This window comes from Somniosus microcephalus, unplaced genomic scaffold (genome assembly GCF_052327205.1).
Source record: "Somniosus microcephalus isolate GS21.2 unplaced genomic scaffold, FLI_Smic_1.0 unresolved_chr4, whole genome shotgun sequence".
NCBI classification, from domain to species: domain Eukaryota; kingdom Metazoa; phylum Chordata; class Chondrichthyes; order Squaliformes; family Somniosidae; genus Somniosus; species Somniosus microcephalus.
The window spans coordinates 53330094-53347110 of record NW_028225182.1 but is presented as its reverse complement, the minus strand read 5'-3'; the positions used below and the strand labels follow the sequence as shown (position 1 = coordinate 53347110).

The 17017-nt window shown below is 58.6% G+C and overlaps 1 protein-coding gene across 6 annotated transcripts in view; it reads right to left on the bottom strand.

The window, feature by feature from the left end:
* Positions 1-313: 313 nt before the first annotated feature.
* LOC147091105 (uncharacterized) overlaps positions 314-17017 on the bottom strand; it is an 83369-nt gene continuing 66665 nt past the window's right edge. For 2 of the 6 annotated variants that reach the window (XM_085977570.1, XM_085977574.1), the window contains 3 exons: positions 13832-13937; positions 10336-10466; positions 314-445 (listed from right to left, as the gene is read on the bottom strand). In XM_085977570.1, the coding sequence (XP_085833696.1) occupies positions 441-445; positions 10336-10466; positions 13832-13937 (242 nt within the window). In that variant the 3' untranslated portion in view covers positions 314-440. The remainder of the gene's footprint in view (positions 446-10335; positions 10467-13831; positions 13938-17017) is intronic. The other 4 variants (XM_085977571.1, XM_085977573.1, XM_085977575.1 and 1 more) reach the window with 4 other exon arrangements.

Here is a 17017-nt window from a genome sequence, read left to right as displayed (position 1 = left end):
TCATCCAGGCAAGTGGAGAGTATTCCATCACACTCCTGACTTGTGCCTTGTAGATGGTGGAAAGGCTTTGGGGAGTCAGGAGGTGAGACACTCGCCAAGGTTGGGTGGAAGAAGTGCAGTCCGAGGGTTGGAAACTCCGGCTCGACGTATTCCTGGAGGTGTCGTCCTGTGAACTCCCTGCCACCAACCGCCCCTTCTCACCATTGGCCGGCCCACGCGCCCATCACCGCGAGGCCCCCGCCGCCCGCGTCAATGGGGAACCGCAAACGGTGTCCTCTCACGGCCCAAGAAAAGAGCTCACGCTTCCACCCTGTATCCTGACAGGTTTTTTTATTGCGCTGTCGTGTAAATATTACTTCCTACAGTTTAACATTTGTTGTATCTCAGGTGCATCTTGGCGCCTTGCATCTGCCTCAGGCCGCACGAGTGAGCTATCACCTTTAACCTGCAAAAAACAAAACACGCACAGGATCAGTGACGGCCCTCCACCGGTCACAGGGCAAATTTTACACCGCGCCTTCGGTGCAGAGCGCGGGGGACTCCGGCTGGTCGACCCGGGGTCTGAGCGGACTCGACCACGGTGAACTCCCGGTTCGGGTTCGGGAGAGAGAGGGAATCAGCCAAAAATCCCTGCCCCCCCCCGCTCCCCTCCAGGCCGGAGAGTGCAGCGGCTGGGTGATGAATGCAACGCCTTCTGTAGTCGAACAGCCAGACCCCCCCGTAACTCACCTTCCGAGACTCGCGCCTGTAGGGCCGGGTATCGGAGCCTGGTCGAAGAGAGCGTGCTTTTCCTGATATGTATGTTACACGCCGTGCACAGCACAGGAACGTGAGAATTAGGAGCAGGAGTCAGCCATTCGGCCCCTCGAGCCTGCTCCGCCATTCAATAAGATCATGGCTGATCTTTGACCTCAACTCCACTTTCCCGCCCGATCCCCATATCCCTCGACTCCCCGAGAGTCCAAAAATATCTCTCGGCCTTGAATATACTCAACGACTGAGCCTCCACGACCCTCTGGGGCAGAGAATTCCAAAGATTCACCGCCCTCTGAGTGAAGAAATTCCTCCTCATCTCTGTCCTAAATGGCCGACCCCTTATCCCGAGACTGTGACCCCTGGTTCTAGACACTCCAGCCAGGGGGAAACAACCTCTCAGCATCGACCCTGTCAATCCCCCTCAGAACCTTCGATGTTTCAATGAGATCACTATATCAGAGAGACGAGGCTCGAAGGATCAATGGGTTTCAGCTCCAACCCGTAGGTTACTGAATTCCCGGCAAGTAGCGACTAGTAGAATTACACCCTTCCCCCTCCGCCCCTGCAATCGCGCCAAAACCTCCCCAAGAGCGGCCCAGGGCCATCACAAGTAACCAGACACAGAGCAATGTACACAGAAAGGTTTTTAGTGTCGGCCGTGGCTCAGTGGGCAGCACTCTCGTCTCTGAGTCAGAAGGTCGTGGGTTCAAGTCCCACTCCAGACACTTGAGCACAAAATCCAGGCTGACACTCCCAGCGCAGTGCTGAGGGAGCGCCGCACTGTCGGAGGGGCAGTACTGAGGGAGCGCCGCACTGTCGGAGGGGCAGTGCTGAGGGAGCGCCGCACTGTCGGAGGGGCAGTACTGAGGGAGTGCCGCCCTGTCGGAGGGGCAGTACTGAGGGAACGCCGCACTGTCGGAGGGGCAGTACTGAGGGAACGCCGCACTGTCGGGGGGGCAGTACTGAGGGACTACCGCACTGTCGGAGGGGCAGTACTGATGGACTACCGCACTGTCGGAGGTGCAGTACTGAGGGAATGCCGCACTGTCGGAGGGGCAGTACTGAGGGAGCGCCGCACTGTCGGAGGGGCAGTACTGAGGGAGCGCCACACTGTCGGAGGGGCAGTACTGAGGGAGCGCCGCACTGTCGGAGGGGCAGTACTGAGGGAGCGCCGCACTGTCGGAGGGTCAGTACTGAGGGAGTGCCGCACTGTCGGAGGGGCAGTACTGAGGGAACGCCGCACTGTCGGAGGGGCAGTACTGAGGGAGCGCCACACTGTCGGAGGGGCAGTACTGAGGGAGCGCCGCACTGTCGGAGGGTCAGTACTGAGGGAGTGCCGCATTGTCGGAGGGGCAGTACTGAGGGAGCGCCGCACTGTCGGAGGGGCAGTGCTGAGGGAGTGCCGCACTGTCGGAGGGGCAGTACTGAGGGAGTGCCGCACTGTCGGAGGGGCAGTACTGAGGGAGCGCCGCACTGTCGGAGGGGCAGTACTGAGGGAACGCCGCACTGTCGGAGGGGCAGTACTGAGGGAGCGCCGCACTGTCGGAGGGTCAGTACTGAGGGAGTGCCGCACTGTCGGAGGGGCAGTACTGAGGGAGTGCCGCACTGTCGGAGGGGCAGTACTGAGGGAGTGCCGCACTGTCGGAGGGGCAGTACTGAGGGAGTGCCGCACTGTCGGAGGCGCTGTCTTCCAGATGAGACATTAAACCGAGGCCCCGTCTGCTCTCAGGTGGATGTAAAAGATCCCACGGACACTATTTCGAAGAAGAGCAGGGGGAGTTCTCCCCGGTGTCCTGGGGTCAATATTTATCCCTCAACCAACATCACTAAAACAGATTATCTGGCCATTATCACATTGCTGTTTGTGGGAGCCTGCTGTGCACAAATTGGCTGCCACGTTTCCTACATTACAACAGTGACCACACTTCAAAAAGTACTTCATTGGCTGTGAAGCACTTTGGGACGTCCTGAGGTGGTGAAAGGCGCTGGAGAAATGGGAGTCTGTCTTTTTCTCCCGCACTCTCCCCCCGGCGGAACTTGTCCTGGTCGTGTTGTCCAGTCTTGCAGTGTCGGCCGGAGCTGGGATACAGGCTCAACGCACCAAACCGCCTGCTTCATCCAGGCCGTTCCAATCAGGTGCGTTTAGACTCCTTGCACCCCCCACTTATGTAATTCTGACAGGACTGGACAGACTAGATGCAGGAAGGATGTTCCCGATGGCGGGGGAGTCCAGAACCAGGGGTCACAGTCTAAGGATAAGGGGTAAGCCATTTCGGACAGAGACGAGGAGGAATTTCTTCACCCAGAGAGTGGTGAACCTGTGGAATTCTCTACCACAGAAGGCAGTGGAGGCCAATTCATTAAATATATTCAAGAAGGAGTTAGATATATTTCTTAAGGCTAAAGGGATCAAGGGATATGGGGAGAAGGCAGGGACAGGGTACTGAATTTGGATGATCAGCCATGATCTCATTGAATGGCGGAGCAGGCTCGAGGGGCCGAATGGCCGACTCCTGCTCCTATCTTCTATGTTTCTATGTTTCCACCCCCCCAGCAGTCACGTGATCTCCTGGGCGAGGCAGATAACAAAACTTCCCCAATGACAATTACAACAAGAACCTGCATTTATACAGCGCCTTTAATGTCATAGAACGTCCCAAGGCGCATCACAGGAGCGATTGTCAGATAAAATTTCACATAAGGAGATATTAGGACAGGTGACCAAAAGCTCGGTCAAAGAGGGAGGTTTTAAGGAGCGTCTTAAAGGAGGAGAGAGAGGCGGAGAGGTTTAGGGAGGGAATTCCAGAGCTCGGGGCCCAGGCAGCTGAAGGCACGGCCGCCAATGGTGGAGCGATGGAAATCGGGGGATGCTCAAGAGGCCAGGATTGGAGGAGCGCCGAGATCTCCGTACTCTAACCCCACGTGTTAAAGGGGGTAGATTGCAGCCTTCTGGCCACAAACCCATTGCTGAAGCACAGCTCAGAAACATTTTAAAAACTGAAATTCAGAGTGACTTGAAAAAGAGGAATATTAAAAGATATGGGGAGTGAGTGGGAGAGCGGGATTAGACTGAGTGGGATATTAAAGGGTATGGGGAGTGAGGGGGAGAGTGGGATTAGACTGGGTGGGATATTAAAGGGTACGGGGAGTGAGGGGGAGAGTGGGATTAGACTGGGTGGGATATTAAAGGGTACGGGGAGTGAGCAGAGAGTGGGATTAGACTGGGTGGGATATTAAAGGGTACGGGGAGTGAGGGGGAAAGTGGGATTAGACTGGGTGGGATATTAAAGGGTACGGGGAGTGAGGGGGAGAGTGGGATTAGACTGGGTGGGATATTAAAGGGTGTGGGGAGTGAGGGGGAGAGTGGGATTAGACTGGGTGGGATATTAAAGGGTACGGGGAGTGAGGGGGAAAGTGGGATTAGACTGGGTGGGATATTAAAGGGTACGGGGAGTGAGGGGGAGAATGGAATTAGACTGGGTGGGATATTAAAGGGTACGGGGAGTGAGGGGGAGAGTGGGATTAGACTGGGTAGGATATTAAAGGGTGCGGGGAGTGAGGGGGAGAGTGGGATTAGACTGGGTGGGATATTAAAGGGTGCGGGGAGTGAGTTGGAGAGTGGGATTAGACTGGGTGAGATATTAAAGGGTACGGGGAGTGAGGGGGAGAGTGGGATTAGACTGGGTGGGATATTAAAGGGTGTGGGGAGTGAGGGGGAGAGTGGGATTAGACTGGGTGGGATATTAAAGTGTACGGGGAGTGAGGGGGAGAGCGGGATTAGACTGGGTGGGATATTAAAGGGTACGGGGAGTGAGGGGGAGAGTGGGATTAGACTGGGTGGGATATTAATGGGTGCGGGGAGTGAGCAGGGGAGTGGGATTAGACTGGGTGGGATAGTAAAGGGTACAGGGAGTGAGGGGGAGAGTGGGATTAGACTGGGTGGGATATTAAAGGGTACGGGGAGTGAGGGGGAGAGTGGGATTAGACTGGGTGGGATATTAAAGGGTACGGGGAGTGAGGGGGAGAGTGGGATTAGACTGGGTGGGATATTAAAGGGTGCGGGGAGTGAGGGGGAGAGTGGGATTAGACTGGGTGGGATATTAAAGGGTACGGGGAGTGAGGGGGAGAGTGGGATTAGACTGGGTGGGATATTAAAGGGTGCGGGGAGTGAGTGGGAGAGCGGGATTAGACTGGGTGGGATATTAAAGGGTACGGGGAGTGAGGGGGAGAGTGGGATTAGACTGGGTGGGATATTAAAGGGTACGGGGAGTGAGCAGGAGAGTGGGATTAGACTGGGTGGGATATTAAAGGGTACGGGGAGTGAGGGGGAGAGTGGGATTAGACTGGGTGGGATATTAAAGGGTACGGGGAGTGAGGGGGTGAGTGGGATTAGACTGGGTGGGATATTAAAGGGTACGGGGAGTGAGGGGGAGAGTGGGATTAGACTGGGTGGGATATTAAAGGGTGCGGGGAGTGAGGGGGAGAGTGGGATTAGACTGGGTGGGATATTAAAGGGTGCGGGGAGTGAGGGGGAGAGTGGGATTAGACTGGGTGGGATATTAATGGGTGCGGGGAGTGAGGGGGAGAGTGGGATTAGACTGGGTGGGATATTAATGGGTGCGGGGAGTGAGCAGGGGAGAGTGGGATTAGACTGGGTGGGATATTAAAGGGTGTGGGGAGTGAGGGGGAGAGTGGGATTAGACTGGGTGGGATATTAAAGGGTACGGGGAGTGAGGGGGAGAGTGGGATTAGACTGGGTGGGATATTAAAGGGTACGGGGAGTGAGTGGGAGAGCGGGATTAGACTGGGTGGGATATTAAAGGGTATGGGGAGTGAGGGGGAGAGCGGGATTAGACTGGGTGGGATATTAAAGGGTATGGGGAGTGAGGGGGAGAGTGGGATTAGACTGGGTGGGATATTAAAGGGTATGGGGAGTGAGGGGGAGAGTGGGATTAGACTGGGTGGGATATTAAAGGGTACGGGGAGTGAGGGGAGAGTGGGATTAGACTGGGTGGGATATTAAAGGGTGCGGGGAGTGAGGGGGAGAGTGGGGTTAGACTGGGTGGGATATTAAAGGGTACGGGGAGGGAGGGGGAGAGTGGGATTAGACTGGGTGGGATATTAAAGGGTGCGGAGAGTGAGGGGGAGAGTGGGATTAGACTGGGTGGGATATTAAAGGGTGCGGGGAGTGAGGGGGAGAGTGGGATTAGACTGGGTGGGATATTAAAGGGTACGGGGAGTGAGTTGGAGAGTGGGATTAGACTGGGTGGGATATTAAAGGGTACGGGGAGTGAGGGGGAGAGTGGGATTAGACTGGGTGGGATATTAAAGGGTACGGGGAGTGAGTTGGAGAGTGGGATTAGACTGGGTGGGATATTAAAGGGTACGGGGAGTGAGGGGGAGAGTGGGATTAGACTGGGTGGGATATTAATGGGTGCGGGGAGTGAGCAGGGGAGTGGGATTAGACTGGGTGGGATAGTAAAGGGTACAGGGAGTGAGGGGGAGAGTGGGATTAGACTGGGTGGGATATTAAAGGGTACGGGGAGTGAGGGGGAGAGTGGGATTAGACTGGGTGGGATATTAAAGGGTACGGGGAGTGAGGGGGAGAGTGGGATTAGACTGGGTGGGATATTAAAGGGTGCGGGGAGTGAGGGGGAGAGTGGGATTAGACTGGGTGGGATATTAAAGGGTACGGGGAGTGAGGGGGAGAGTGGGATTAGACTGGGTGGGATATTAAAGGGTGCGGGGAGTGAGTGGGAGAGCGGGATTAGACTGGGTGGGATATTAAAGGGTACGGGGAGTGAGGGGGAGAGTGGGATTAGACTGGGTGGGATATTAAAGGGTACGGGGAGTGAGCAGGAGAGTGGGATTAGACTGGGTGGGATATTAAAGGGTACGGGGAGTGAGGGGGAGAGTGGGATTAGACTGGGTGGGATATTAAAGGGTACGGGGAGTGAGGGGGTGAGTGGGATTAGACTGGGTGGGATATTAAAGGGTACGGGGAGTGAGGGGGAGAGTGGGATTAGACTGGGTGGGATATTAAAGGGTGCGGGGAGTGAGGGGGAGAGTGGGATTAGACTGGGTGGGATATTAAAGGGTGCGGGGAGTGAGGGGGAGAGTGGGATTAGACTGGGTGGGATATTAATGGGTGCGGGGAGTGAGGGGGAGAGTGGGATTAGACTGGGTGGGATATTAATGGGTGCGGGGAGTGAGCAGGGGAGAGTGGGATTAGACTGGGTGGGATATTAAAGGGTGTGGGGAGTGAGGGGGAGAGTGGGATTAGACTGGGTGGGATATTAAAGGGTACGGGGAGTGAGGGGGAGAGTGGGATTAGACTGGGTGGGATATTAAAGGGTACGGGGAGTGAGTGGGAGAGCGGGATTAGACTGGGTGGGATATTAAAGGGTATGGGGAGTGAGGGGGAGAGCGGGATTAGACTGGGTGGGATATTAAAGGGTATGGGGAGTGAGGGGGAGAGTGGGATTAGACTGGGTGGGATATTAAAGGGTATGGGGAGTGAGGGGGAGAGTGGGATTAGACTGGGTGGGATATTAAAGGGTACGGGGAGTGAGGGGAGAGTGGGATTAGACTGGGTGGGATATTAAAGGGTGCGGGGAGTGAGGGGGAGAGTGGGGTTAGACTGGGTGGGATATTAAAGGGTACGGGGAGGGAGGGGGAGAGTGGGATTAGACTGGGTGGGATATTAAAGGGTGCGGAGAGTGAGGGGGAGAGTGGGATTAGACTGGGTGGGATATTAAAGGGTGCGGGGAGTGAGGGGGAGAGTGGGATTAGACTGGGTGGGATATTAAAGGGTACGGGGAGTGAGTTGGAGAGTGGGATTAGACTGGGTGGGATATTAAAGGGTACGGGGAGTGAGGGGGAGAGTGGGATTAGACTGGGTGGGATATTAAAGGGTACGGGGAGTGAGTTGGAGAGTGGGATTACACTGGGTGGGATATTAAAGGGTACGGGGAGTGAGGGGAGAGTGGGATTAGACTGGGTGGGATATTAAAGGGTGCGGGGAGTGAGGGGGAGAGTGGGATTAGACTGGGTGGGATATTAAAGGGTGTGGGGAGTGAGGGGGAGAGTGGGATTAGACTGGGTGGGATATTAAAGGGTGTGGGGAGTGAGGGGGAGAGTGGGATTAGACTGGGTGGGATATTAAAGGGTACAGGGAGTGAGGGGGAGAGTGGGATTAGACTGGGTGGGATATTAAAGGGTACGGGGAGTGAGGGGGAGAGTGGGATTAGACTGGGTGGGATATTAAAGGGTGTGGGGAGTGAGGGGGAGAGTGGGATTAGACTGGGTGGGATATTAAAGGGTGCGGGGAGTGAGTTGGAGAGTGGGATTAGACTGGGTGGGATATTAAAGGGTACGGGGAGTGAGGGGGAGAGTGGGATTAGACTGGGTGGGATATTAAAGGGTGTGGGGAGTGAGGGGGAGAGTGGGATTAGACTGGGTGGAATATTAAAGGGTACGGGGAGTGAGGGGAGAGTGGGATTAGACTGGGTGGGATATTAAAGGGTACGGGGAGTGAGGGGGAGAGTGGGATTAGACTGGGTGGGATATTAAAGGGTATGGGGAGTGAGGGGGAGAGTGGGATTAGACTGGGTGGGATATTAAAGGGTGCGGGGAGTGAGGGGGAGAGTGGGATTAGACTGGGTGGGATATTAAAGGGTACGGGGAGTGAGGGGGAGAGTGGGATTAGATTGGGTGGGATATTAAAGGGTGTGGGGAGTGAGGGGGAGAGTGGGATTAGACTGGGTGGGATATTAAAGGGTACGGGGAGTGAGGGGGAGAGTGGGATTAGACTGGGTGGGATATTAAAGGGTGCGGGGAGTGAGCAGGGGAGTGGGATTAGATTGGGTGGGATATTAAAGGGTACGGGGAGTGAGGGGGAGAGTGGGATTAGACTGGGTGGGATATTAAAGGGTGCGGGGAGTGAGGGGGAGAGTGGGATTAGACTGGGTGGGATATTAAAGGGTGCGGGGAGTGAGGGGGAGAGTGGGATTAGACTGGGTGGGATATTAAAGGGTACGGGGAGTGAGTGGGAGAGCGGGATTAGACTGGGTGGGATATTAAAGGGTACGGGGAGTGAGTGGGAGAGCGGGATTAGACTGGGTGGGATATTAAAGGGTGCGGGGAGTGAGGGGAGAGTGGGATTAGACTGGGTGGGATATTAAAGGTACGGGGAGTGAGGGGGAGAGTGGGATTAGACTGGGTGGGATATTAAAGGGTGCGGGGAGTGAGGGGGAGAGTGCGATTAGACTGGGTGGGATATTAAAGGGTACGGGGAGTGAGGGGGAGAGTGCGATTAGACTGGGTGGGATATTAAAGGGTGCGGGGAGTGAGGGGGAGAGTGGGATTAGACTGGGTGGGATATTAAAGGGTGCGGGGAGTGAGGGGGAGAGTGGGATTAGACTGGGTGGGATATTAAAGGGTGCGGGGAGTGAGGGGGAGAGTGGGATTAGACTGGGTGGGATATTAAAGGGTGCGGGGAGTGAGGGGGAGAGTGGGATTAGACTGGGTGGGATATTAAAGGGTACGGGGAGTGAGGGGGAGAGTGGGATTAGACTGGGTGGGATATTAAAGGGTACGGGGAGTGAGGGGGAGAGTGGGATTAGACTGGGTGGGATATTAAAGGGTACGGGGAGTGAGGGGGAAAGTGGGATTAGACTGGGTGGGATATTAAAGGGTGCGGGGAGTGAGGGGGAGAGTGGGATTAGACTGGGTGAGATATTAAAGGGTGTGGGGAGTGAGGGGGAGAGTGGGATTAGACTAGGTGGGATATTAAAGGGTACGGGGAGTGAGGGGGAGCGTGGGATTAGACTGGGTGGCATATTAAAGGGTGTGGGGAGTGAGCGGGAGAGGGATTAGACTAGGTGGGATATTAAAGGGTACGGGGAGCGAGCGGGAGAGCGGGATTAGACAAGGAGTGTGCAGCGAAGACTTGAATGGCCGAGCGTTCGTTTCTGTGCGAGATTCACAGCAAACACCTGCAGGCTATTTGACTGTGGTGGGCAGTAACCTGAAGTTCACACATACACTCACGCACACACTCACACATTTTCCAGAACGGGTCACATTGGATAGTGAAGAGGAGCAGAAATCCCAGCTGATTGTGTCTTTGCAACCCCTTTCCCCTGCCCCACCCAACCCCCAACCTCCCCCCTTCCCTAGAGAGGTTTAGAGTGGAACTTGACATGAATCAACCGAGCGGCCTGCGAGTGGCGCTGTCCAGGGAGAGTATAAATACTCGGGCACGGGCCCAGCCTGCGCAGGACATTCTTTAACAGGAACTAGTGAAGGACACAACTAGAACTCCATGTTGTAAAACAGTTGATTAAAGCTTTGTTTAACGCTTAGACCAATGCCTAATAGTTACCTTACGTCAGAACTCATCCCCCACCCTAGCACAGTGCAGACTAGGCGGGGTATTGAAGCCGGGCCGAGCTGGTCTGCGGGACTCGGGGCCGGACCGGGTCGGGGTGGGTAGACGGGCGTTGCTCTCCTGCTCTCCCTGCTGGTGTGGGAATGAGCCCGTGAGAGATCTGAGGTGGAGGGTGGCGGACCTTTTACCTGGGCTCGCTCGGTAGTTATAATCATTCTCCGTCTCGTCCTCGGAGAGCGTCCGGCGCGGGCTCCGCCTTTTACTGTACGGCCGCTGCTCTTCCAACTCGCCCGCCTCCTCGCTCTGCTCTTTCGCCTTCCTGCAGCAGCGAACAGACAACAGGGTTACCCCTCGGCCGAGAGTCGGGCGTTCAGCAGGACGGGCTCCGGTGGCGGGGGGGTGGGGGCGTGACCTGAACCAGAGCTAATCATCGGCCAACCGGGTGGGATTCTCCCCTACCCACCCTCCGACACACAGACACATACACGAGAGGATGAACTGGGAAGGGGAGGGGGTGGTATCATCGGAACAGGAGGCGGCCATTCAGCCCCTCGAGCCTCAACACAGGAACAGGAGGAAGCCATTCGGCCCCTCGAGCCTGTTACACAGGAACAGGAGGAGGCCATTCAGCTCCTCGAGCCTGTTACACAGGAACAGGAGAAGGCCATTCGGCCCCTCGAGCCTGTTACACAGGAACAGGAGGAGACCATTCGGCCCCTCGAGCCTGTTACACAGAAACAGGAGGAGGCCATTCAGCCCCTCGAGCCTCAACACAGGAACAGGAGGAGGCCCATTCAGCCCATCGAGCCTCAACACAGGAACAGGAGGAGGCCCATTCAGCCCCTCGAGCCTGTTACACAGAAACAAGAGGAGGCCATTCAGTCCCTCGAGCCTCAACACAGGAACAGGAGGAGGCCATTCAGCCCCTCGAACCTGTTACACAGGAACAGGAGGAGGCCATTCAGCCCCTCGAGCCTCAACACAGGAACAGGAGGAGGCCCATTCAGCCCATCGAGCCTCAACACAGGAACAGGAGGAGGCCCATTCAGCCCATCAAGCCTGTTACACAGGAACAGGAGGAGGCCATTCAGCCCCTTGAGACTCAACACAGGAACAGGAGGAGGCCATTCAGCCCCTCGAGCCTCAACACAGGAACAGGAGGAGGCCATTCAGCCCCTCGAGCCTGTTACACAGGAACAGGAGGAGGCCCATTCAGCCCCTCGAGCCTGTTACACAGGAACAGGAGGAGGCCCATTCAGCCCCTCGAGCCTGTTACACAGGAACAGGAGGAGGCCATTCAGCCCCTCGAGCTTGTTACACAGGAACAGGAGGAGGCCATTCAGCCCCTCGAGCCTGTTACACAGGAACAGGAGGAGGCCATTCAGTCCCTCGAGCCTATTACACAGGAACAGGAGGGGGCCATTCAGCCCCTCGAGCCTGTTACACAGGAACAGGAGGAGGCCCATTCAGCCCCTCGAGCCTGTTACACAGGAACAGGAGGAGGCCCATTCAGCCCCTCTAGCCTGTTACACAGGAACAGGAGGAGGCCCATTCAGCCCCTCGAGCCTGTTACACAGGAACAGGAGGAGGCCCATTCAGCCCCTCGAGCCTGTTACACAGGAACAGGAGGAGGCCCATTCAGCCCCTCGAGCCTGTTACACAGGAACAGGAGGAGGCCCATTCAGCCCCTCGAGCCTGTTACACAGGAACAGGAGGAGGCCATTCAGTCCCTCGAGCCTATTACACAGGAACAGGAGGAGGCCATTCAGCCCCTCGAGCCTGTTACACAGGAACAGGAGGAGGCCCATTCAGCCCCTCGAGCCTGTTACACAGGAACAGGAGGAGGCCATTCAGCCCCTCGAGCCTGTTACACAGGAACAGGAGGAGGCCCATTCAGCCCCTCGAGCCTGTTACACAGGAACAGGAGGAGGCCCATTCAGCCCCTCTAGCCTGTTACACAGGAACAGGAGGAGGCTATTCAGCCCCTTGAGTCTGTTCCGCCATTCAATGAGATCAGGGCTGACCTGTATCTTAACTCCATCTACCCGCCTCGGTTCCGTAACCCTTAATACCCTTACCCAACAAAAATCTATCAATCTCAGGTTTGAAATTTCCAATTGACCTCCAGCCCCAACAGCTTTTTGGGGGAGAGAGTTCCAGATTTCCACCCCCCTTTGTGTGAAGAAGTGCTTCCTGACATCACCCCTGAACGGCCTGGCTCTAATTTTAAGGTTCTTCCCCTTGTTCTGGACTCCCCCCACCAGAGGAAATAGTTTCTCTCGATCCACCCCCTATCGAATCCTCTATCCGGTGACCCCTTCTGGAAAGGTGTGAGTGTGCGAGCGAGTGTGCACGCATCTGATGGTTGAAGCAGTATCTCTCCGCCGACACTTGCTCTCGCAGCCCGCGTGTTGAGAATTGATCGAGGGCAGCTGGTACCTGTGGAACCCGCGCTCCAGAATGAGTCTGGCGCCTTCAGGAAAGGGAGGTGGGAGCAGGGGGGCTGGCGGGGGGGGGGCAATAGGAGAGAAATCTGGGGAGGGGGTGGATGGGGAGGGAAGGAGATTCCTCGCTCAGTACCTTCAAACCGATAAAATAACCGCAGAGACAGCGCGATGCCCTGGTCTGGCTTTTAGTGTGGCCGAGGACCAGGTTGAACGAGGCCCCCGTCTTCATTCACCCGACCCCCCGGGCGCGGCCACTCCCGCTGGGACCGGGTTCCCCGGGCGCCCTTCAGACCCTCGCCTGAGCGCCCGCACTCGCTGTGTGCGGCCAGATGGCGAGTGTCGGGGGATCTTGAGGTGGTGGGAGAGAGCAGCGAAGACCGCCCGCCACGCCCCGCGGTCCGCACCCCACCTCCGCGCACTCCCGCTGGGTGGAGCGGGGGAATCGGGAAGGCTGGTAAAATCTCTTCTTTCCTTGTTGCCCTCCCCCCGCCCCGGCTGCGATCCGCCTGGGATTTTCCTGTTCCGTCGGGCTCGCTGCCAGGGGGCCAGGCGGCACGGTCACCCGCTCGCGCCGCGGAGCTGCGTTTGAGAATGTAACGGGATCCGCCAGCTTCGCGACCGACGGTGTGACCGAAATGGCGGCCAGCCCTCCTCGCGCCCCCTTTCCCCGCACCTCCCTGAAAAAGATTGCCAATTTGCGCGGCAGCTTTTCGCAAAGGCGGTGCCCGCAGGAAGGACCCGAGTGGTCGCAAACCCCGGACTGGCACCACTTTCACGCTCCGGCTGCGTTGGCCCGGGGTTTTGGCCAAAACGGTCACAACAGCCGGTTCGGGCGCTCAAGCGAGCTGGCTCGGCCCGCGACAGAAGGGGGGGGGCGCACTTTCCCCCACTGCGCCAGGCGGGGTCCGGGGTGTCGGCAAGCGGTCAGCCTGGACCCAGACGGGCGCTCAAGGGGCAAAGGTGCTGCCCAGTGCCGCACCGTACCCGGCAGGCTGGCTGTCGAGTGCTGGGCTGTGGTGCACCCCCAGGTCGGATAGCCCACTGCCGCTCACGGTGTGGGCTGCAATTCGGGTCGGGGCGGCGGTGGGGGGGGGGGGTCCTCAGGCCAACCCTGCACCTACAGGAGGAGATGGCTGGAAGGGACGGAGCAAATCTGACGATGTCAACTGCAGCCCGCCAGGGGAGCGCCTGAAGACACCAACACAAGGGGACAACATCTGACAAACAGGAAACTTACTTGAGTCTCCTGTACCAGAAGTAATAAATTAGGGCAGCGACCAGCGCCACACCCACTCCCACTCCCAGCAACTTCGCCAGGCATTGCTGGAAAAATCCGGCCCCTGCTGGGAAAAAACATCCGCGGGTTAGAGAGAGGCTGCGGGAGGGCGAGAGAGCGAGAGGGAGAAGGGGAGAGAGAGGGGGAAGGGGAGAGAGAGGGGGAAGGGGGAGAGAGAGGGGGAAGGGGAGAGAGAGGGGGAAGAGGAGAGGGGAAGGGGAGAGAGAGGGGGGGAGAGAGGGGAAGGGAGAGAGAGGGGAGAGAGAGGGGGAAGGGGAGAGAGAGGGGGAAGGGGAGAGAGAGGGGGAAGGGGAGAGAGAGAGGGAGAGGGGAGAGGGGGAAGGGGAGAGAGAGAGGGGGAAGGGGAGAGAGAGAGGGGGAAAGGGAGAGAGAGGGGGAAGGGGAGAGAGAGGGGGAAGGGGAGAGAGAGGGGAAGGGGAGAGAGAGGGGGAAGGGGAGAGAGAGGGGGAAGGGGAGAGGGAGGGGGAAGGGGAGCGGGAGGGGGAAGGGGAGAGAGAGGGAGAAGGGGAGAGAGAGGGGGAAGGGGAGAGGGAGGGGGAAGGGGAGAGAGAGGGGGAAGGGGAGAGGGAGGGGGAAGGGGAGAGAGAGGGGGAAGGGGAGAGAGGAGGGAAGGGGAGAGAGAGGGGAAGGGGGAGAGAGAGGGGGAAGGGGAGAGAGAGGTGGAAGGGGAGAGAGAGGGGGAAGGGAGAGAGAGGGGGGGAGAGAGGGGAAGGGGAGAGAGAGGGGAGAGAGAGGGGGAAGGGGAGAGAGAGGGGGAAGGGGAGAGAGAGGGGGAAGGGGAGAGAGAGAGGGGGAGGGGAGAGGGGGAAGGGGAGAGAGAGAGGGGGAAGGGGAGAGAGAGAGGGGGAAAGGGAGAGAGAGGGGGAAGGGGAGAGAGAGGGGGAAGGGGAGAGAGAGGGGGAAGGGGAGAGAGAGGGGAAGGGGAGAGAGAGGGGGAAGGGGAGAGGGAGGGGGAAGGGGAGCGGGGAGGGGGAAGGGGAGAGAGAGGGGGAAGGGGAGAGAGAGGGGGAAGGGGAGAGGGAGGGGGAAGGGGAGAGAGAGGGAGAAGGGGAGAGAGAGGGGGAAGGGGAGAGAGAGGGGGAAGGGGAGAGAGAGGGGGAAGGGGAGAGAGGGGGGGAAGGGGAGAGAGAGGGGGAGAGAGCGGGGGAAGGGGAGAGAGAGGGGGAAGGGGAGGGGGAAGGGGAGAGAGAGGGGGAAGGGGAGAGAGAGGGGGAAGGGGAGAGGGAGGGGAAGGGGAGAGAGAGGGGGAAGGGGAGAGAGAGGGGGAAGGGGAGAGAGAGAGGGGGAGGGGAGAGGGGGAAGGGGAGAGAGAGAGGGGGAAGGGGAGAGAGAGAGAGGGGGAAAGGGAGAGAGAGGGGGAAGGGAGAGAGGGGGGAAGGGGAGAGAGAGGGGGAAGGGGAGAGGGAGGGGGAAGGGGAGCGGGAGGGGAAGGGGAGAGAGAGGGGGAAGGGGAGAGGGAGGGGGAAGGGGAGAGAGAGGGGGAAGGGGAGAGAGAGGGGGAAGGGAGAGAGAGGGGGAAGGGGAGAGAGAGAGGGGGAGGGGAGAGGGGAAGGGGAGAGAGAGAGGGGGAAGGGGAGAGAGAGGGGGAAGGGAGAGAGAGGGGAAAGGGGAGAGAGAGGGGGAAGGGGAGAGAGAGGGGGAAGGGGAGAGAGAGGGGAAGGGAGGGGAAGGGAGAGAGAGGGGGAAGGGGAGAGAGAGGGGGAAGGGAGAGGAGGGGGAAGGGGAGAGAGAGGGGGAAGGGGAGAGAGAGGGGAAGGGGAGAGAGAGGGGGAGAGAGGGGGGAAGGGGAGAGAGAGGGGGAAGGGGAGAGAGAGGGGGAAGGGGAGAGAGAGGGGGAAGGGGAGAGAGAGAGGGGGAGAGAGCGGGGGAAGGGAGAGAGAGGGGAGGGGAGAGAGAGGGGGAAGGGGAGAGAGAGGGGAAGGGGAGAGAGAGAGGGGGAAGGGGAGAGAGGGGGAAGGGGAGAGAGAGGGGGAAGGGGAGAGAGAGAGGGGGAAGGGGAGAGAGAGAGGGGGAAGGGAGTGAGAGGAGGGGGAAGGGGAGAGAGAGGGGGAACGGGAGAGAGGGGGAAGGGGAGAGAGAGGGGGAAGGGGAGAGAGAGGGGAAGGGGAGAGAGAGGTGGAAGGGGAGAGAGAGAGGGGGAAGGGGAGAGAGAGGGGGAAGGGGAAGAGAGGGGGAAGGGGGAGAGAGAGGGGGAAGGGGAGAGAGAGGGGGAAGGGGAGAGAGAGGGGAAGGGGGAGAGAGGGGAAGGGGAGGGAGAGGGGGGAAGGGGAGAGAGAGAGGGGGAAGGGCAGAGAGGGAGGGGGAAGGGAGAGAGAGGGGGAAGGGGAGAGAGGGGAAGGGGAGAGAGTGGGGGAGAGAGAGGGGGAAGGGGAGAGAGAGGGGGAAGGGGAGAGAGGGGGGAGGGGAGGGGAAGGGGAGAGGGGGAGGGAAGGGGGAGAGAGAGGGGGAAGGGGAGAGAGAGGGGGGAAGGGGAGAGAGAGGGGGAAGGGGAGAGAGAGAGGGGGAGAGAGGGGGAAGGGGAGAGAGAGTGGGAAGGGGAGAGAGAGGGGGAAGGGGAGAGAGAGGGGGAAGGGGAGAGAGAGGGGGAAGGGGGAGAGAGGGGGAAGGGAGGGAGAGAGGGGGAAGGGGAGAGAGAGGGGGAAGGGGAGAGAGAGAGGGAAGGGAGAGAGAGAGGGGGAAGGGGTGAGAGAGGGGAAGGGGAGAGAGAGGGGGAAGGGGAGAGAGAGGGGAAGGAGGGAGAGAGGGGGAAGGGGAGGAGAGAGGGGGAAGGGGTGAGAGAGAGGGAAGGGTGAGAGAGAGGGGGAAGGGGAGAGAGAGGGGAGGGTGAGAGAGGGGAAGGGAAGAGAGGGGAAGGGGAGAGAGAGAGGGGAGAGAGAGGGGGAAGGGGAGAGAGGGAAGGGGAGAGAAAGGAGAGAAGGGAAGGGAGAGTGAAGGAGGGAGAGGAGAGGGAGAGAGGGAGGGAGAGAGAAGGAGGAGAGAGAGGGGGAGTGAGGGGGGAGAGGGAGGGAGAGTGAAGAGGGAGAGAGAGAGAGGGAGGGGGAGAAGGAGGACAGAAGAGAGAGGGGAGAGAGAAAGAGAAAAAGAGGGGAAGGGAGAAATTGAAGGAAGGGAGAGAGCTGCAGGACA